The sequence below is a fragment of the Penicillium nucicola genome (genome assembly GCF_028828085.1).
Source record: "Penicillium nucicola strain IBT 29836 chromosome Unknown utg000014l, whole genome shotgun sequence".
NCBI lineage: Eukaryota > Fungi > Ascomycota > Eurotiomycetes > Eurotiales > Aspergillaceae > Penicillium > Penicillium nucicola.
This window is the reverse complement of record NW_026643138.1, coordinates 268,809-285,086: the sequence shown is the minus strand read 5'-3', so window position 1 is coordinate 285,086 and position 16,278 is coordinate 268,809. Positions and strand designations below refer to the sequence as shown.

Here is a 16,278-nt window from a genome sequence, read left to right as displayed (position 1 = left end):
ATACCAACTCAAGATTAAGCACGATGTTATCCTGGGCCTGATATTGGTGGCTTCAACGCGCTAACTGTCAACCCCCAACATCTCCACTCGGAATTGCCGACGTGCTTCGCAATCCCACATTCCCCAGTCCGCGGGAAGATCAAGCTCTATTCCTATAAGGGCCCCCCCCATGGATCACCGGAGCTCCTTTTTGTTCTACACACCTTTCGATCCTTAAATCACCAATACCTAGGATGGCAGACAAGCAAGACCCGCCATATACTACCTCCAGTCATCTGGAAATCATGCCCGATTCCGATCAAAGGGGCAACCCATCTGGGAATCCCAAGTCTTCGGATTATGCGGATCCCAACAACCCACAGGTGAAGAGCGCAGTTCTTCCATGGTTGCCACATGCTAACAGATGAGCAAGAATTGGTCGTTAGCTGCAAAACTATCCACATACCTGACCATTTGTTCGTTCACCTTCCTCGCCAATGTCAACAGTAGCAATTTCACGGTGGCAACCCAGCCCATCATCAAGGAGTTTCATGTTACCCAGACCCAAGCCGGTGAGCTAGTATGCTTTAATGTATTCATGTTCGGAGTGGGTAACATTTTCTGGGTGCCATTGATGCGGGTCATTGGAAAGCGTCCAGTCTACCTGATTGCGATGCTCAGCCTGTGTATGATGAATGTATGGTCCAGCAAGGCCGTGAGTTATGGAGAACTACTTGCTTCGCGGATCCTGTCTGGATTTGCCGCAGCTGCAGCTGATGCCACTGTTCCCGCCGTGGTGGGGGACATGGTCGCTCCCCAGGATCGTGGACATTATATGATGTTCTTCCATTTGGCAATGACAGCAGGGCTGTTCCTCGGTCCTTTAATCAATGCTTATCTGGTTCAAGACGAGAATTGGCGCTGGATGTGTTATTTCCTTGCCATTGCTGTTGGCGTCATCTTTGCTGTCTCTATTTGCACAATCAGGGAAACTTCTTACCACAAGCCGCATAGCAGCTCATCTCCGACCAAGCGATCACAACTACAATGGATGTCCTTGACTGTGGGCTTCAACCGTGAGGCTTCTTTTATGCAGGCTCTCATGGATATCCTTGCAAATGCCGCATACCCACCATTAATCTGGTGCTCACTTACCATTGGCATATCCGTTGGCTGGTTCGTCACCAGGGCTATTCCCAAATTACAATGACTAATCGAATTCCAGGAATATTGTTGTGCAGCTCATGTCATCTCGGACGTTCACGAAGCCCCCTTACAATTGGGAACTAGGTGACCTCGGTCTACTCTCAATCGCAGGATTCATTGGCTCAATCCTTGCATTTTATGTTGGTGGTCGCCTGATCGACACTATTTCTACGCGAAGCACTGTTCGACATGGCGGTGTTCGTTTGCCGGAATACCGATTGCCTGCTATCGTGATTCCTGGCTTGATTGGACCCGCGGGGATTCTCATTTTTGGCCTTTGCGTTGCAAATGAAACTCATTGGATCGGCCCCGCAGTGGGTAATGCGATGCAGGCTTTTGGTGTCGCCGCTATCAGCAACGTTGCCGTGACATACTCGCTAGACTCATACAAACCGGTATGTACTGTGGCGACTTTCCTTTTAGAATTCAATTGACGATATTGTAGGTCACTGGTGAGGCTTTGGTCATAATATTTGTGATTCGGAACACTATCGGGATGCTTGTATCGTTATATGCCGCAGACTGGATTGAACGTCAAGGGCCTGCGGCCGTCTTTGGTGAAATGACTGCGATCCAAGTCGTGAGCATCTCCTGCGCGATTCCTCTTTTCATTTGGGGCAATGCTATCCGAGCCTTCACTTCCCGATATGGCCCCATGAAGCGTTTCCAGGAATTACAATCTAATTGATGTGTTCGGAGTTCTTGGCTGTACACGCTCATATGCATATCAGATGATTAGTATATTGGACAGAGCTGCGAATGTTTATCCGAGTGATTTATTTCTTTGTAGCAAAACTTCGGAGTGCCATAGCAGGTCCACTGGGCATTGTACCCAAGGCGTAGCTACAGACATCCAGGTTGTTTTTTGCCGCGAAAAGAGTCAATCAAGGTTCATTTGATAGTTGACATGGTAACTAAGTGAAGGGACAACGAGGTTCATCCGGTCCTGGAAGATTTCAATTATGGGATTACTTGACCATGCAGATATCAAAGTCCTTGACTCGGGATTAGTCTTGCCGACATATACCGTTCGTTGGTCATCGTGCTTCGACGTCAGATATCTTCTTTCTGCTGGAAGAGCCGGTATCCGGATTTTCTGAATATTGTTGACCTCTTGATACTCCCACATGTTGCTCCACAAAGAGTCATGGGATGTATCATTCCCCGGAACTCAACGTGGCAAAATGGGACTTGAGACCAACGGCATCTTCAACATCTTGAAGCCGAAGTTCATATCAAAGCCGAGAACAAGATTCTCCCGACGACCCGCATAAGGGTGGAGCAAACCACGGTTCATATGGAAATGAACTCCTTTCATTCGTCTACCATATCTCGGAACCGCGCATATCTGGCCAGAAACGGCGATCGGCGGGATCGACAGTCGGCACCATCTACTTGCAGTCCCTTGCATCTGTTGCCTCTGGAGCCGCTGATTCGAGGGCTGAGACCTCCAACTCGGGGCTCATTCCGAATCCGTCGACCCCATGTGCTTCTCCATGTCTTGTCCGTGGGAACTCTCGACTCAAACTTAGATGCGTGGAGCAAGATGGTCGCTCATGCTTGCCCACTGTTCCTGCAAATACTGGACCGGATCTACAGTACCGCTGGTCTCGTCCAGGGCCTCCTTTCCACTTTCAGCATATGATCAACCTGAAACGACCCATTAAGTTGTTCGCTCAGGGTCCGGTTACCTCAAAGCTTCCAGAATCAACTCATGGAATGACGAGCTTTTCCAGTCGCCTTGCTCTCATCCAGCCAGGGCTTTCTACCGTGGCATGGGACTTTGGGGATGTGGTCCACCTTACCTGGAGATAAGCATTATTGCACGATTTGGCTCTCGGCCGTTGAGCGAGAGTCGGCGACTATCGCAACGGTCGATGATGTGCTGCCGATCTTCGTGCACCAAGATAGATCGTTTGAAAAGGTATAAAGCCTCACTCCATCCCTCTCAAATCATTCTTCTCATCAAGCAGATCAGAGATCAGTTTGCCATTCCAATTCTTCTTTGCACAAAGACTCTTTCGTTGACCAACAACTTTCAATTCTTTCTTCAATCTTTGAACAACTCCTTCTTTCAACTATATTTTCACAATGAAGACTTCCTTCACCGTTGTTGCCCTTGCCCTCTCGGGCTCTGCCATGGCTGCTCCATTCTCTAATGGAACTCGTCCTTCATTCACTTCCACTCCTCGTTCGAGTTCTGCCCATGTGTCGTCGACCGACCCACCTCTCCCCAACCCATTTGCCTCCAGCACTGGGTTGCCTTCTGGGACTCCCTCCAGTGTGACCTTGCCTAGCGGCAGCGTCGCAAAGCGTGGAGAAGCTCTCTCTATCCCAACCGATCTCCCCTCTCTGGCATCTGACGCTCAGTCCGTGGCTGCGGCTCTTGCTTCTTCTGGCGCTGGCGCCCAGAAGCGTGGTGACGCATTGTCAATCCCTACCGACTTGCCGTCTCTGCTGTCCGATGCCCAGTCTGTGGGATCTGCCATCGCTTCTGCTGGCGCCCAAAAGCGTGATGGTGCGCTGTCCATCCCTACTGATCTTCCATCTCTGCTGTCCGATGCCCAGTCTGTGGGATCTGCCATCGCTTCTGCTGGCGCCCAAAAGCGTGATGGTGCGCTGTCCATCCCTACTGATCTGCCATCCCTGCTGTCCGATGCCCAGTCGGTTGGATCTGCTATCGCCTCTGCTGGTGCTCAGAAGCGTTCTCTGATCCCAACCGGTACTCCTTCCACTCCACTTGGAACTGCCACCGCTACCCCTTCTAGCACTCTGTCTACTCGCCGCGCCTCGTCTGCGTCTGTTACTCCTGGTGTGTCTTCTTCGGCTGCTGGTTCTGCTTCCTCGTCTGGTCGTCCCGTCCCCACCCCTACCAGTGCCATCAGCCAGCCCCTGGTCTAAGCAGCGGCCCCATAGAAATGGTCCTTGGACCTTTCCACACCAGGCCTGGTGCCTAGTTTCTCTCTTGAGCTTTTTGAAAACTTGTCTTTGTGCCATCTTTCCGGATTTTTGGAATAGCCGCTCGCTTTGTGACAAATGTCCTTGTTGTTTGTACTTGACTGATTAGATTGCCAATTAACTGTATGAAATGAATTGAACTTGAAACTGTTGAGATTTATGGTGGCCGGCCATGGTTTATGCCATGAATGAGCCATGACGGCAACCGCAGTGATTCATCACCTGGGAAATCTAATCAGGACTAGCTTAAGGCAGAGTTTTCTGGTATATAAGGAGATTCTCACACAAATGAGAATCTCCAGACTTAAACACCTCGGTAATCTATTGTTAGATTATCTATATTGTACGGTCGTACCGGTCATCATTCCTACTTGCATCGTAGCCTTTAACAGAAACTACCAATCATATGTATATTTGTGCTCCATCGACCACAGCGATGTCTTTCTACTATTCTCGTGTCACCTCCAGGGCCAAAGTGACTTTGTATACTTGCTCAAGATCTGGATCCCCTCACGAGACTTTTACTATTCATCAGTCGCTTGCTCAATTAACGTTAAGTTACTGGTTGCCGGGTAATTAAGGCAATAAGGCACCAAGGCACCAAGGCAGAATTTGAGCCTCTGGCAATCAACCGAGTTCAACTCGAGAATCAATCAGATTCAGTTCTTGGTTTGATCTGATTTCAACCCCAGGGATCATCAGTGGAAAGAAAGATCAAAAGCTCTTGATTGACCATCCATATCACCGTGAATGTCGACTAGAACTTCCTGTACAGTACCTGATTTGTTTCTTGTGCCTCCAAAACATCAACATGCGGTCTACAGTATACGAGACCCTTGGGATCCAGTGCCAAGTCAAGCGATATTCTAGACCGAAATTGACCATTGTTTGCAAATGCTTCTTTTTTGTCTCCCCACCGGCCAGATCCATGGGTTCGGAGACTGTATCTCCCAGGCACAGGGCCACTCAGCGCCTATGACACGATCATCTCCGCCACTTCAGGTACCCGGTTCCAATTGGACTCCCCCCAAATCAATATCACCGATCAATGAAGTATGACAGAACAAAACAGAGACCAGGGAAGTATACAGCCCCAATCCACTCGCACTCGTAAAGAAAAAGCCAAGACCGGTTGCCCCACGTCCACGCGTTCCCTCCCCAACTCTTCTCTCCCACGTCATGCTAATCTTTCTTGGCTGCAACGATCAAGTTTTGACTCCGGTTTTGCGTCCAGGGCGATATACGATGGCAATGCCATTCTATCCTACACCCATCCAGTATGAACGATGAGGCTTCCCGGGGGTTCTGGGCCTGGGGTACGTTGTTTCTTGTCTCCGTATCCTGGGCATGGCTAACCTTCGCACGCTAGGTCTCGCCTCGTTTCGTTTGCCTCGACCCCCGGCCCCCAGTAAAGGATGGCGCCCAGTTGCGCTACGCCTGCCCTACCTCTCCGCCCTCGTATGTCTGATGCTCGCGATGCTGCTGTCCCTGGAAGGGTTGCGGCAGTACAGCGATCGCGAAGGGGGTCTGGTCTTCTTTGATCATACTCAGGATGTTTCTGCGATTCAGTCGTTCGCTTATAACTATGTCCCGATCATCCTCTCGCTTATACTGGTGTTGATTTGGACCGTCACCGATTTCGATGTGCTTCGCCTGGAGCCGTACTTCCAGTTGTCACGCCCAGAAGGGGCGCCGGCGAGCGTCCTTTTCATCAACTATAACTTTGGGCAAACAATTTTAACCCCGATCAACGCCTTACGCCGTCGCCACTGGATAGTCCTCTGGGTCTCGTTCGTGACCCTCTCGATACGGATGATTCTTCCCGCCCTACAGAGTACAGTGATGGAGTTGCGCGAAGTGACCGTGGTCAGCCCGGAGACCATGAAAAGTTGGCCCAATCTAGTTGATTTGACCACACAGGCGAGCTGGATGTCAACACAAGCAAACAACACGGTCGACTCGGTACTTTCGACAGATGAACAACTTCGCCGGTCCCGGTCGGATCAATACGCAGTGGCCCCCGTCGAAATTCCAGACAACGACCTGGAGGAAAGTACAACATGGACGCTAGATCAAACTATATATTGGGCGCAAGTGACGTGTGAGGATGTCTTGGTTGGTGACAGCCTGACGGTCACTATCGATGACCCGGACGCCGAGTTTCCAATCATTTCATGGAACGCAAGCGGGATCGACTTGGACGATACCGTGGGATCCACTGCATGCACGCTTAATTTTCATTACGATAGTGTTTTTTTTCCTACCACCGACTATCTCCAAGTGCGGTATTGGGAACCTGTCATCGGTAATGCTGCCAAGGAGGCTTTCCCGAACCGAACTCAGGCTTTTACAGCATCCGGCTGTGACCCATATGATATTTATGGCATGATCATTGGCGTGAACGCGACCAATCCAACATCTACATCGAGTTCGAGCCAGTATGCCGCGTCTGGGATCGCTTTCGCTTGCGATATCGCCTATCATAAAGCGGAGGCTCAGGTGAACATGCACTCCAACAGCTCCATCATGTCTATCAATATCGACCGATCCACAACTAGTACGCTTACTGACACCGAGTTCAATATCGAGCACTTTCAAGCCCTGTTGTCCCAGCGAGCCCCGTATACCAGCGATATGTTGTTCATTCGCGAAAATGCTACCACGGGGGGACGCACCGTGACTGAGTTACCTGTAATCAGCCAGGAACTTGGGGAGCTTCAGCCTCTTCTGGTGCTTGACACATCGACGGTCATGACGGAAGCCGAATTTGAATCGAAGATTGAACGTGACGTGAAGCAGACCTTTGTAATGACAATGGGTCGCTTGTTTGATCCAGACACTAAGCCTACTATTGTCGCGGCATCGCGCTTCACCAGAAAGGTCGCCATTGCTGTTGTCAACTTTGCCGCTCTCTGGTCTGAGCTCATATTGGTTTCGGCAATCTTGGCCACTTTGTACCTGATCTACATGTCTCGTTCACGCCCGATCTTTCTCCAAAGCGATCCAGGCTCAATTGGTGCTATGTGCAGTATCACTGCTGACGTCTTTCACCCATCCAACATTCTGGCCGAGCCAGTGGCTGAGTTCCACCAGTTTTCCACCCGTCAGCTTCGCCGTATCTTCAAGAAAGCTCGGTGTCACTGGAGACCAGGCCCTAATGGCAATCGGTTAGAAATTCTTGCAGAAGATGGCTCTCCCGTTCAACTTGATGCCAATCTCCAAACCCATGTTGATCCGATGCCTCACTTCCTCGTCATTCCTTTCTTTCTGGTTGAATTTCTGGCCTTGGCTGGTGTCATCATTTGCATGGGACTGGTCATCTCTTCTCTGCTTAAGGATGGCCGCTTCCGCCACCTGAACCAAGGTGACTCGAGCTCGTTCCAGGTTGTTCTTTCATTCCTCCCCTCGGTTGTGGCCTCCTCTGTGGGATCTCTATGTACCTCTATCCACCGCAACCTTAGCGTTCTGGAGCCTTGGGTACATCTTCAACGTGGAAATGCGTCCGCCCGGGCTTCGTTGTCTTTGAACTACTCTTCTCAAAGTCCGTTTGCTATTTTCTTCAAGGCTGTTCGCGATAGACATGCGTTACTTGGATTGGTTTCCATTGCTTGTGTTGTCAACATGGCCCTTACTGTCGTGGCAGGTGGTCTTTTCACCCAACAGATGACAACGTCTACTCTGTCAACCACGGATTTGACCATGAACTACAGCCAGTCTACCTTTTGGCGGACTGATTTTGCTGCTGAATTCACAGAATATGATCTAATACAGACCAGCATCACCAGTGGAGTTCCCATGCTACCATGGACCAGTCCTAACCAATCTTTTGTCCCCGTGCATGTGAAGAACCGTGACCCAGACGTGACTTATGGCGCAACAACGCTCGGGGTTGGTACCACGTTGGATTGCAAGACACTCTCAGTTGATGCGCTTGTGTACAATACGACCACTGGTCATCAATATTGGCGATACGAGTTGTTCACAAATTCTTCTATTGAATGTACTGCAGCCATGCCAATGTTGAAGAACAAGAATGAGGGAATCGCACTCTCTATTCATTTTCTATCTCCGGATGGTACTGAAGATTCTGACATCTGTCAAACTGCGACTGTCTTGGTTGTTGGCCGCTGGCACTACTTAGCAGACACGCCAATCACTGATAACAATACCATTGCTTTGCAGTGTGAGCCTCAAGTCAAATTGCAGGATTACTCCATCAGTTTCGACCAGAAGGGTCAGATCGCATGGCATGAACCGGTGGCCGAAACATCAATTACGGATGGAGCCATGTTTGATAACGCGACCGTGAGCCTCGGTCAGTTCAACAAAGTCTTTGCCGCCATTCCAAACAGTTTTGTCGGCAACACAACCATGCAAAACGGAACATACAACATCTCATCCTACGATTGGGCTGGTTTTCTCGTTGCCCGTCTTTACCAGCGTGTGGATCCCGACTTTGACTCGTTGAACCCTGAAGTTCTCATGGATATGACTCAGACTGTTTTTCAATGGGTGTATAGCACCTATTTCTCAATATGGCGCAACATCTACCTCGCCCCTCTTGTCGAACAAATCCAGGCCACAAATGCCACCATTACTAGCAGCACCTGGCGCATGGTCCCATCCGCTCCATCGCTTGCCATTGCCCTGACGATAATCGCATTTGATACAATTGTGGTTCTATTAGTATTCTGGACCCGACGTGGTCGATTTCGAGGACCGCGAATGCCACGATCCATTGGAGCTGTCATTCCCTGGATCTCTCATAGCCAGATGCTCAATGATTTTGCCGACACTCAGACATGGAGCAGTGCCAAACGGCATGCACACCTTACATCTTTGAATAAACGTTACGGCTTTCGAATGTTCATGGGAGCCGATAACCGTTTGAGGTTTGCGGTGGACCAAGAGCCGGAGATCAAGCCTCCAGATGTCCCAACTGGCGACTTAAATCCAGATGGCGACAAAGATACATCGATTCAATTGCAGGAGATTCGAAGCCCGCAGAACCCGACACACCTTTGATATACTGATACATGTTCTACGACTTGTTATTTTCTTTTGATATTTGCATTTTATCCCTCCTGGATGTATTTTGGATATTGGATAGGGCGTTTTCGCGTTGGAAGTCTTGAGCGTTTAGGTAAAGATGGATCGACAAGTAAGCTGGCCCTTACTTTGTCGGGTTGCATTTGATATTTTCGCCCTTTGGGGGCAACGGCGCTTTCACATAGTATATAAGTAATCTTGGACTGGAGTTGTGATTTATCACGGCTCTGTTTGCATACCTTCCCTTTCTTCTTTTCATATTCGAAGTTCCAGGTATTCTCTACGAAGCTGGATTTGGTATACTACTATCAGAAACGGACGATCATGAATCATTTTGACTGTCATTGGTGGTATTTATCAGCATGTTATGAGTTAAGACTTGCTACATGGAACTCAAACCCGAAGTGATCTTTACCTCGGCTGAAACTGATCCTATTCTTCTTACAGCGCAGCTCTGAGTCGGCCATCAATCGCCCGAAGGAGAACATAAAGAGCCTCCACATATGGAGCTTGAACTCCCAACTCTCGAGCCTTGCGCACTGGAAAGCCCAAGATAACATCGATCTCCATTGGTCGTCCGTATTTGCAATCCGTTTGCATGCTACTTCCGATACCAGGCATGGCGTTGATCTTGTCCATTTGTTGGTCAATTAGCTCGTCCTGTAGGGGTACACCACAAGCCCGCGCAATATTGATCGCCTGCTGCATTACTTGTCGTGTAAATGGTGTCGCATCGTCTGAGGAGTGCAGCCAGGTTTGAGTGTCCACCATGGTGAGCGTCGTCAATGAGTTCCATGCGATATTCCAGACAACCTTTTCCCATCGCTGGATCTGTATATCTTCGACAACTTGGAATCGAGTCTTTCCATTCCGGAGAAGACCAGCAAATGTATCGAGTCGTTTCTTTTCATTCTCACTGTCAACTGTGGGATTGGGGAATAGGCCAATTTGCATATCCTCAGATTTCGTGTGCTTGACGATGCCCGGACTTGTTTGCGTGGCTCCTACCCAAGTCTAAGAGGAATTCAACAGTTAGACCACCAGCCATCATTAAAATCGACCATGGAGCTCTTACCACACAGCTGAGAATGCTGTTATGTGGAAATCTCGTTCGGAATGGTTCCTCATTCCCCACGCCGTTTTGAATCACCACGATCGTAGTTCGATTGGGATCCACGGCCGACTGCAACTGAGTAGCCACCTTATCTTGGTCGATAGCTTTATGCGCACACACGATGTAATCCACTGGGGAAACTTCCGAGGCAGATTTCACCACTTTCCAGTGTCAGCCAAGTCAATGGGCTGCCGGTTATGGATAGAACTCACCTCGATGGGGATGGAAAGTGTGTTGGCCATGGTTTTCACTATTGATAGCGATGCCCTATTGACGACCGTTAGAAATCGGACTTATAGCCTCGACATCACTTACATTGGCCTTCACAGCATCATAGTTGGAGCGTGCCACAACCGTGAGACGAACGCGGTCGGACCGATTGAGGATAAAGGCATAGAAGGAGCCAATTCTACAAGATCAGCATATACCTCGTGAATGAAGGGAGCTACTCACGCTCCCAGTCCGTAGAGAAGAACATCAATTTGCTCGGACATGGTGTGAACTGCAATCGAACCCATCCACATGAAGACAGACTCATATGAACGAATCCCATCCCCGCATCGGAGGGAGGCCGAGGGCGTGGGGGTCGGCTTCAGAGGCTGCGATCAGCAACCACCTGGCATTGGAGCATTCGAGGAGCAGTTTGTGCACCAATGAAGTTGTTCTCGGGCAGATCTTTGCCCCAGGTGATGATGGTGGATTGAATTCAAATCAGGTCTACTAATAGGCACAGACACGACGAAATAGCGGAAGTATAAAATAGCAACAGCATCAAAGATTTAGAGCTTCACACTTCCAATGACATCCCTTTCTAGGCGACTGGCGTTTAACATCTCTGGTCTCAGTTCCTTCAGACTAGTCACGCCCAGAAAGACCATATTTGCCTCTATCTCCTGTCGTAAAATGTCAATCATCTTCAGCACCCCGTTCTCTCCATACCCAGCAGACATGCTATACAAGAATGGACGACCTAGTCCTACCGCAGTTGCGCCAAGTGCGATAGCCTTGAGAACATCTGTTCCTCGCCGAATGCCACCATCAATGAAGATTTGCATTTTGCTTCCAATCAAATGTGGTGCAAACTTCCGGATTTCCAGAAGAGTTAATAGCGGAGATTGAGCCCTGGGAAAGGTTAGAATGAAAAGAAAAGACTATGTTGATCATCAAGGGAGAATATACGTGTCTTGTGAACGTCCTCCGTGGTTGGAGAGAACAATGCCCTGGACACCATGCTCATATGCCTCTCGGGCATCTTCAACACACTGTATGCCCTTGATTACGACGGGTAGACTTGTGTGTTGCCGAAGCCAGGCAAGGATCTCCCAGTCAATAAACGGTGATATTGAACTAGCCATAGTCTTGGCCATCCCTTGGCCGTGTGCATCATGTTCGGTGGCATAGGACTTGTCAGTTCCAATGCTCAATGTGCGAAGTTCCCAGGACATACTGTGATACTGAGATTCAACCGCTCATCCATCTCGCGTTTCCCAACCACTGGTGAGTCAACTGTAATCCAAATAGCAGTAGCTCCAGCCTTTACAGCTCGACGGACTGTCTGAATCGACTTTTGTACATCTCTATTCACATAGATTTGCTGAAAGATAGGTTGATCGGGCGAGGCACGACTCTGCATCACCCGCTCGATTGGCATGCTCGAGCCATTGGCCAGGACCTGAACAAGGCCCTGTTTGCCCGCTGCGGCCGCGAGGGCGCATTCGCCGTCTTGGTGGGCAAATTTGGCAATCCCCACCGGGGAGATATACACGGGAAGAGAAACCGAGTGTCCTAAGATGTCAGTCGTCGTATTAACAATGGGGATCTTGCGCAGAATACGGGGGCGAAGTGCGATCTTTTGATATGCGCGGGCATTATTCCGTTTGCTGATTTCGTCGTCTGCTCCTGACGAGTAATAGGCCCAGGCATTAGCAGGCAGATGCTTTTGCGCCACCTTCTCAAAATCATGCAAATTGATCAGACTATGCAATGCCGGTGAGGAATTCCCATCTGGCTTTGTTTGCCTTTTCTCGTTTGGCGTCGGGTCCAACGCCTGTAGCTCTACGGCATCAAGATGACCTCGGACTGCACTTTCGGGGAGAGCCTCGGTTAGAATTTCAGGTGTATGAACTGAATCAAAGCTCTTCGTAGCATCTTTGCCTGCACACCGCAGAATCACTTGGGGTCCTCCTGGGTGAGAGTCAAGAAAGTCTATCGAGGTCAGTAGGAGTCTTCTAGGCTCGAGGTGGAATCCCATCACCTGTAACGTCGTAAACCACCCCATGAATCGCCACCCAGCAGGACTGCCGACTATTATGCTGACTGAGAGCCTGACGCGTGAGAGTCATTGTGTACCTCCGATCTCACGGGGCATCGGCCTGTAATAAGCGTCATCCCTGGCGTGGGGGTGCGCATTCGCTGCGGAGGGATTTCCTCCGTTTGGGTCCACTGCTTGCGGGGATTCTGGGGAAGTTGATCTTGTCGAGTTATATCTGTGAGGCGAATTTACCTCGTAGACTCATCTTTCAGGATATTCGACTATGGCTGATACCAACACCCCCAAACCAGCAGCTCTGCATGTCGAGGGCTCGGGCACAGCCACTGAGACCGACAAAATCCATGATGGAGATGCCGCTCTGGCTTTGTTTGATACTCTGGACGACATCCAGGACTTTGAGCCTGGCGAGGAGAAGAGACTGGTTCGCAAGATCGACCTGATGATTCTGCCCTTTTTGTCGGTTTGCTATGCGTTCTACTATGTATGTTCGATCGAACCGTCCCAAATACGATCGCTGATGGCTTAGATTGACAAAACCACACTCTCCTATGCGGCAATCTTTGGCATCGAAGAGGACTTGAATCTCTCGGGCACCGAATATTCGTGGCTGTCCAGTGTTTTCTATTTTGGCTTCCTGGTCTGGTCTTTTCCAACCAACCTGTTGATGCAGCGATTCCCTGTCGGCAAATACCTTGGAGCCAACATCTTTCTCTGGGGGTTCTTCCTCATGCTACAAGGTAGATTGATATCTATTCGTGTCCCCGGTGATGGCTAATTATGAAAGCGACTGCTAAAAACTTCACCCAACTCGCTGTGCTACGAGTGATATCAGGTGCGGCGGAGGCGTGCAGGTGTGTGAATCCTGTGAATACTGTGAAGGTGGCTGGAGCATAAGCCAACGAGATCTGTGATCTGTGATAGTGATCCTGCCTTCATGCTGATCACCAGCATGTGGTATACTCGTCGTCAACAGCCTATTCGGATCGGACTGTGGTATACGGCCAATGGCTTCGGAATTGCGGTCGGTGGTCTGCTGGGATACGGCATTGGTCAAATCAAGGGATCTCTTCCTTCGTGGAAATATGAGTTCTTGATCATCGGGGCGCTCTGCTGTGTCTGGGGCACTGTGATGGTGATCTTCCTCCCCGACTCCCCAGTCACAGCAAAACAACTGTCCGAGCGTGAGAAGAGACTGGCCGTTGAACGATTAAGGGATAATCAGACTGGCATCGAGAACCGAAACATGAAGCCTCACCAGATCTTTGAGGCTTTCACGGACTGGAAAGTCTGGACATTCTTCCTCCTCGGTCTCACTGGAAACATTCCGAATGGAGGTATCTCGAACTTTGGAACTTTGATTATCAAGGGATTTGGTTATTCAACGCGTGAGTGCCGCCTTTGATGCCGAGTGATTCAGTCTTACTGACCAACTTTCCATTTTCAGTGGTCACGGCGCTGATGCAAATCCCCTATGGTGCCTTCATCGCAGTGATGATTCTACTCAGCGTCTTCATCAACGACCGCCTGCCGCGCAACAACCGATGTATGGTTGCTGTTGTCTTTGTTCTCCCGACTCTTGCAGGCTCATTTGGGCTCAACTTTGTTCCCCAGTCTCACAGTGTTGCGCGATTGATCTGCTACTATCTGACCGGCTCATACAATGCTTCCTTTGTGATCATTCTTTCCATCCTCACGGGAAACATTGCCGGTCACACCAAAAAGGTCGTTACTAACGCAATGATATTCCTTGGGGTCTGCACCGGAAACATTGCAGGGCCATTCTTTTACAAAGCCGAACAGGCTCCAGGCTACGCGCTGGGTATTTGGTCGATGATTGTTGCCAATCTCATTGAGATCGCCTTGATCATCTTCCTCGCCATTGCGCTCGCTTGGGAAAACCGACGTCGTGACAAGGCACAGAATTTAGCGGTCGGAGAAGACAACGACTTTGTTCGACAGCTGGAGTTGGATCGGACGGCGTTTAGTGACCTGACGGACAAGGAGAACATCAACTTCCGCTATCTGTACTAGGGATTAATCGGGCGAAATGAGTTGACTGCGAAGATCATGACGACCATCCACAGCTTCACATGTGTACTGTAGTGCTCTGAGTGAGGCCTTTTCCGCCAATCACATATAAAACATGTAGACGATCCCCTTGGCGTGGGGTGTTGACCCCGGACTTCATCCGAAGCTTCCCCCGCGTGGGGGAAGGGAGAAGAAGAGAGAGCTGATGCGGGGAGCTGGTGGCATTTAATCAGAAGGCATCCGTCTTCTCATCCCCATATTCACGTTCAAAATGGTTCAAATCAGGTCAATCGAGTACTTCCGGGTGAAACCTCGCTGGTTGTTCGTCAAAATCACCGACGAAGAAGGCCACTTTGGTTGGGGAGAGGGCACTCTAGAGGGTCATTCACTGGCTGTTGAGGGTGCTTTGAACGAGATTATCCCGCGCATTGTAGGATATGAAGCTGAGTAGGTGTGACCCGAGTGTTATCACATTCAAGCTAATCATTCTGGACAGTGACATCGAGCACATCTGGCAGACTGTATGGCGATTAGGATTCTACCGCGGTGGACCCGTTTTCATGTCTGCGTTGGCTGGGATTGACATTGCGCTCTGGGATCTCAAGGGCAAGAAATTGGGTGTCCCGGTGCATCAGCTGCTGGGGGGCAAGGTGCGCCAGAAGGCTCAGGTATATGCCTGGATTGGAGGTGACCGACCGAGCGAGGTGGAAGCCGCAGCGTGAGTCACTTACAGCGAGATCTGTGAAACATATGACTGACAAGTTTGGGCTCATAGCAAAGCACGTATCGCTCAAGGCCTTAAATGTATCAAGATGAACGCCACAGAAGACGTCAACTGGCTTGACTCCCCTGCCGTGTTGCAGTCATGCGTGGACCGATTGAAGCAGGTCAAGGCCTTGGGACTCGATGCAGGCCTGGATTTCCATGGTCGCTTGCACCGGCCGATGGCAAAGCAGCTAGCCAAGGCATTGGAGCCTTACCAGCCGCTTTTCATTGAGGAGCCCCTACTATGCGAGCATCCCGAGGCACTCAAACAGCTCTCCCAACACACCACCATACCCATTGCCTTTGGTGAGCGCCTATACACCCGCTGGGATGTGAAGCGGTTCTTGGAGGACTCATCGGTAGACGTTTTGCAACCTGATATTGCCCATGCTGGAGGGATTTCCGAAACCATGCGAATCGCACACATGGCTGAAGCCTACGATGTGGCCATTGCTCCACACTGTCCTCTCGGTCCCATTGCTCTGGCTGCCTCACTTCAAGTCGCCGTCTCAATCCCCAACTTTGTCATCCAAGAGATGTCATTAGGCATGCACTATAACGTTGAAGCCGGGGACATTGACCTGAATAGCTATTTGGTGGATAAGACAGTGTTCGATATCAAAGAGGGCTATGTAGATGCACCTTGCAAGCCCGGCCTGGGGATTGAAATTGACGAGGAGCTTGTCCGGAAGATCAGCCAGGAGACAGAGCCGTGGCAGCCTAAGGAGTTTTATGGACCAGATGGCTCCATTCGGGAGTGGTGATCATATATTCAATACATAATTCTTGCATTTCTCATCTTCTTCAAATCGTACACAATATTGGGAGGCATATCATTTGAGGTTCAGTGAGCCTGGCATGCCTCACAAGAAGTTATCCGTAGCCGGACGCGCTTGGGATGTATATC

General features: G+C 49.9%; 6 protein-coding genes across 6 annotated transcripts; 5 read left to right on the top strand and 1 right to left on the bottom strand.

Moving 5' to 3' along the window:
- Positions 1-403: 403 nt before the first annotated feature.
- N7511_011462 (uncharacterized protein) lies at positions 404-1,873 on the top strand (the record flags this gene model as incomplete). The annotated part of the gene is made up of 3 exons (XM_057133839.1): positions 404-1,155; positions 1,205-1,580; positions 1,631-1,873. The coding sequence occupies 3 exons, from the start codon at positions 404-406 to the stop codon at positions 1,871-1,873; spliced, it is 1,371 nt and encodes a 456-aa protein (XP_056978509.1).
- Positions 1,874-3,276: 1,403 nt separating this feature from the next.
- N7511_011461 (uncharacterized protein) lies at positions 3,277-4,086 on the top strand (the record flags this gene model as incomplete). Its single annotated transcript, XM_057133838.1, has 1 exon — positions 3,277-4,086. The coding sequence occupies one exon, from the start codon at positions 3,277-3,279 to the stop codon at positions 4,084-4,086; it is 810 nt and encodes a 269-aa protein (XP_056978508.1).
- A 1,336-nt stretch (positions 4,087-5,422) lies between these two features.
- On the top strand, positions 5,423-9,168 carry N7511_011460 (DUF3433 domain-containing protein; the record flags this gene model as incomplete). The annotated part of the gene is made up of 2 exons (XM_057133837.1): positions 5,423-5,459; positions 5,513-9,168. 2 exons carry the CDS (start codon positions 5,423-5,425, stop codon positions 9,166-9,168), a joined length of 3,693 nt encoding a protein of 1,230 aa, XP_056978507.1.
- A 465-nt stretch (positions 9,169-9,633) lies between these two features.
- Positions 9,634-12,660, bottom strand: N7511_011459 (uncharacterized protein; the record flags this gene model as incomplete). The annotated part of the gene is made up of 9 exons (XM_057133836.1): positions 9,634-10,206; positions 10,268-10,467; positions 10,519-10,573; positions 10,622-10,715; positions 10,760-10,905; positions 11,287-11,428; positions 11,486-11,709; positions 11,754-12,511; positions 12,561-12,660. Coding segments are annotated over 9 exons (2,292 nt in total), but the record flags the coding sequence as incomplete, so codon positions are not given.
- A 180-nt stretch (positions 12,661-12,840) lies between these two features.
- Positions 12,841-14,609, top strand: N7511_011458 (uncharacterized protein; the record flags this gene model as incomplete). Its single annotated transcript, XM_057133835.1, has 5 exons — positions 12,841-13,059; positions 13,105-13,315; positions 13,363-13,429; positions 13,500-13,963; positions 14,023-14,609. 5 exons carry the CDS (start codon positions 12,841-12,843, stop codon positions 14,607-14,609), a joined length of 1,548 nt encoding a protein of 515 aa, XP_056978505.1.
- Positions 14,610-14,877: 268 nt separating this feature from the next.
- On the top strand, positions 14,878-16,135 carry N7511_011457 (mandelate racemase/muconate lactonizing enzyme family protein; the record flags this gene model as incomplete). Its single annotated transcript, XM_057133834.1, has 3 exons — positions 14,878-15,053; positions 15,103-15,324; positions 15,382-16,135. 3 exons carry the CDS (start codon positions 14,878-14,880, stop codon positions 16,133-16,135), a joined length of 1,152 nt encoding a protein of 383 aa, XP_056978504.1.
- Positions 16,136-16,278: the final 143 nt, after the last annotated feature.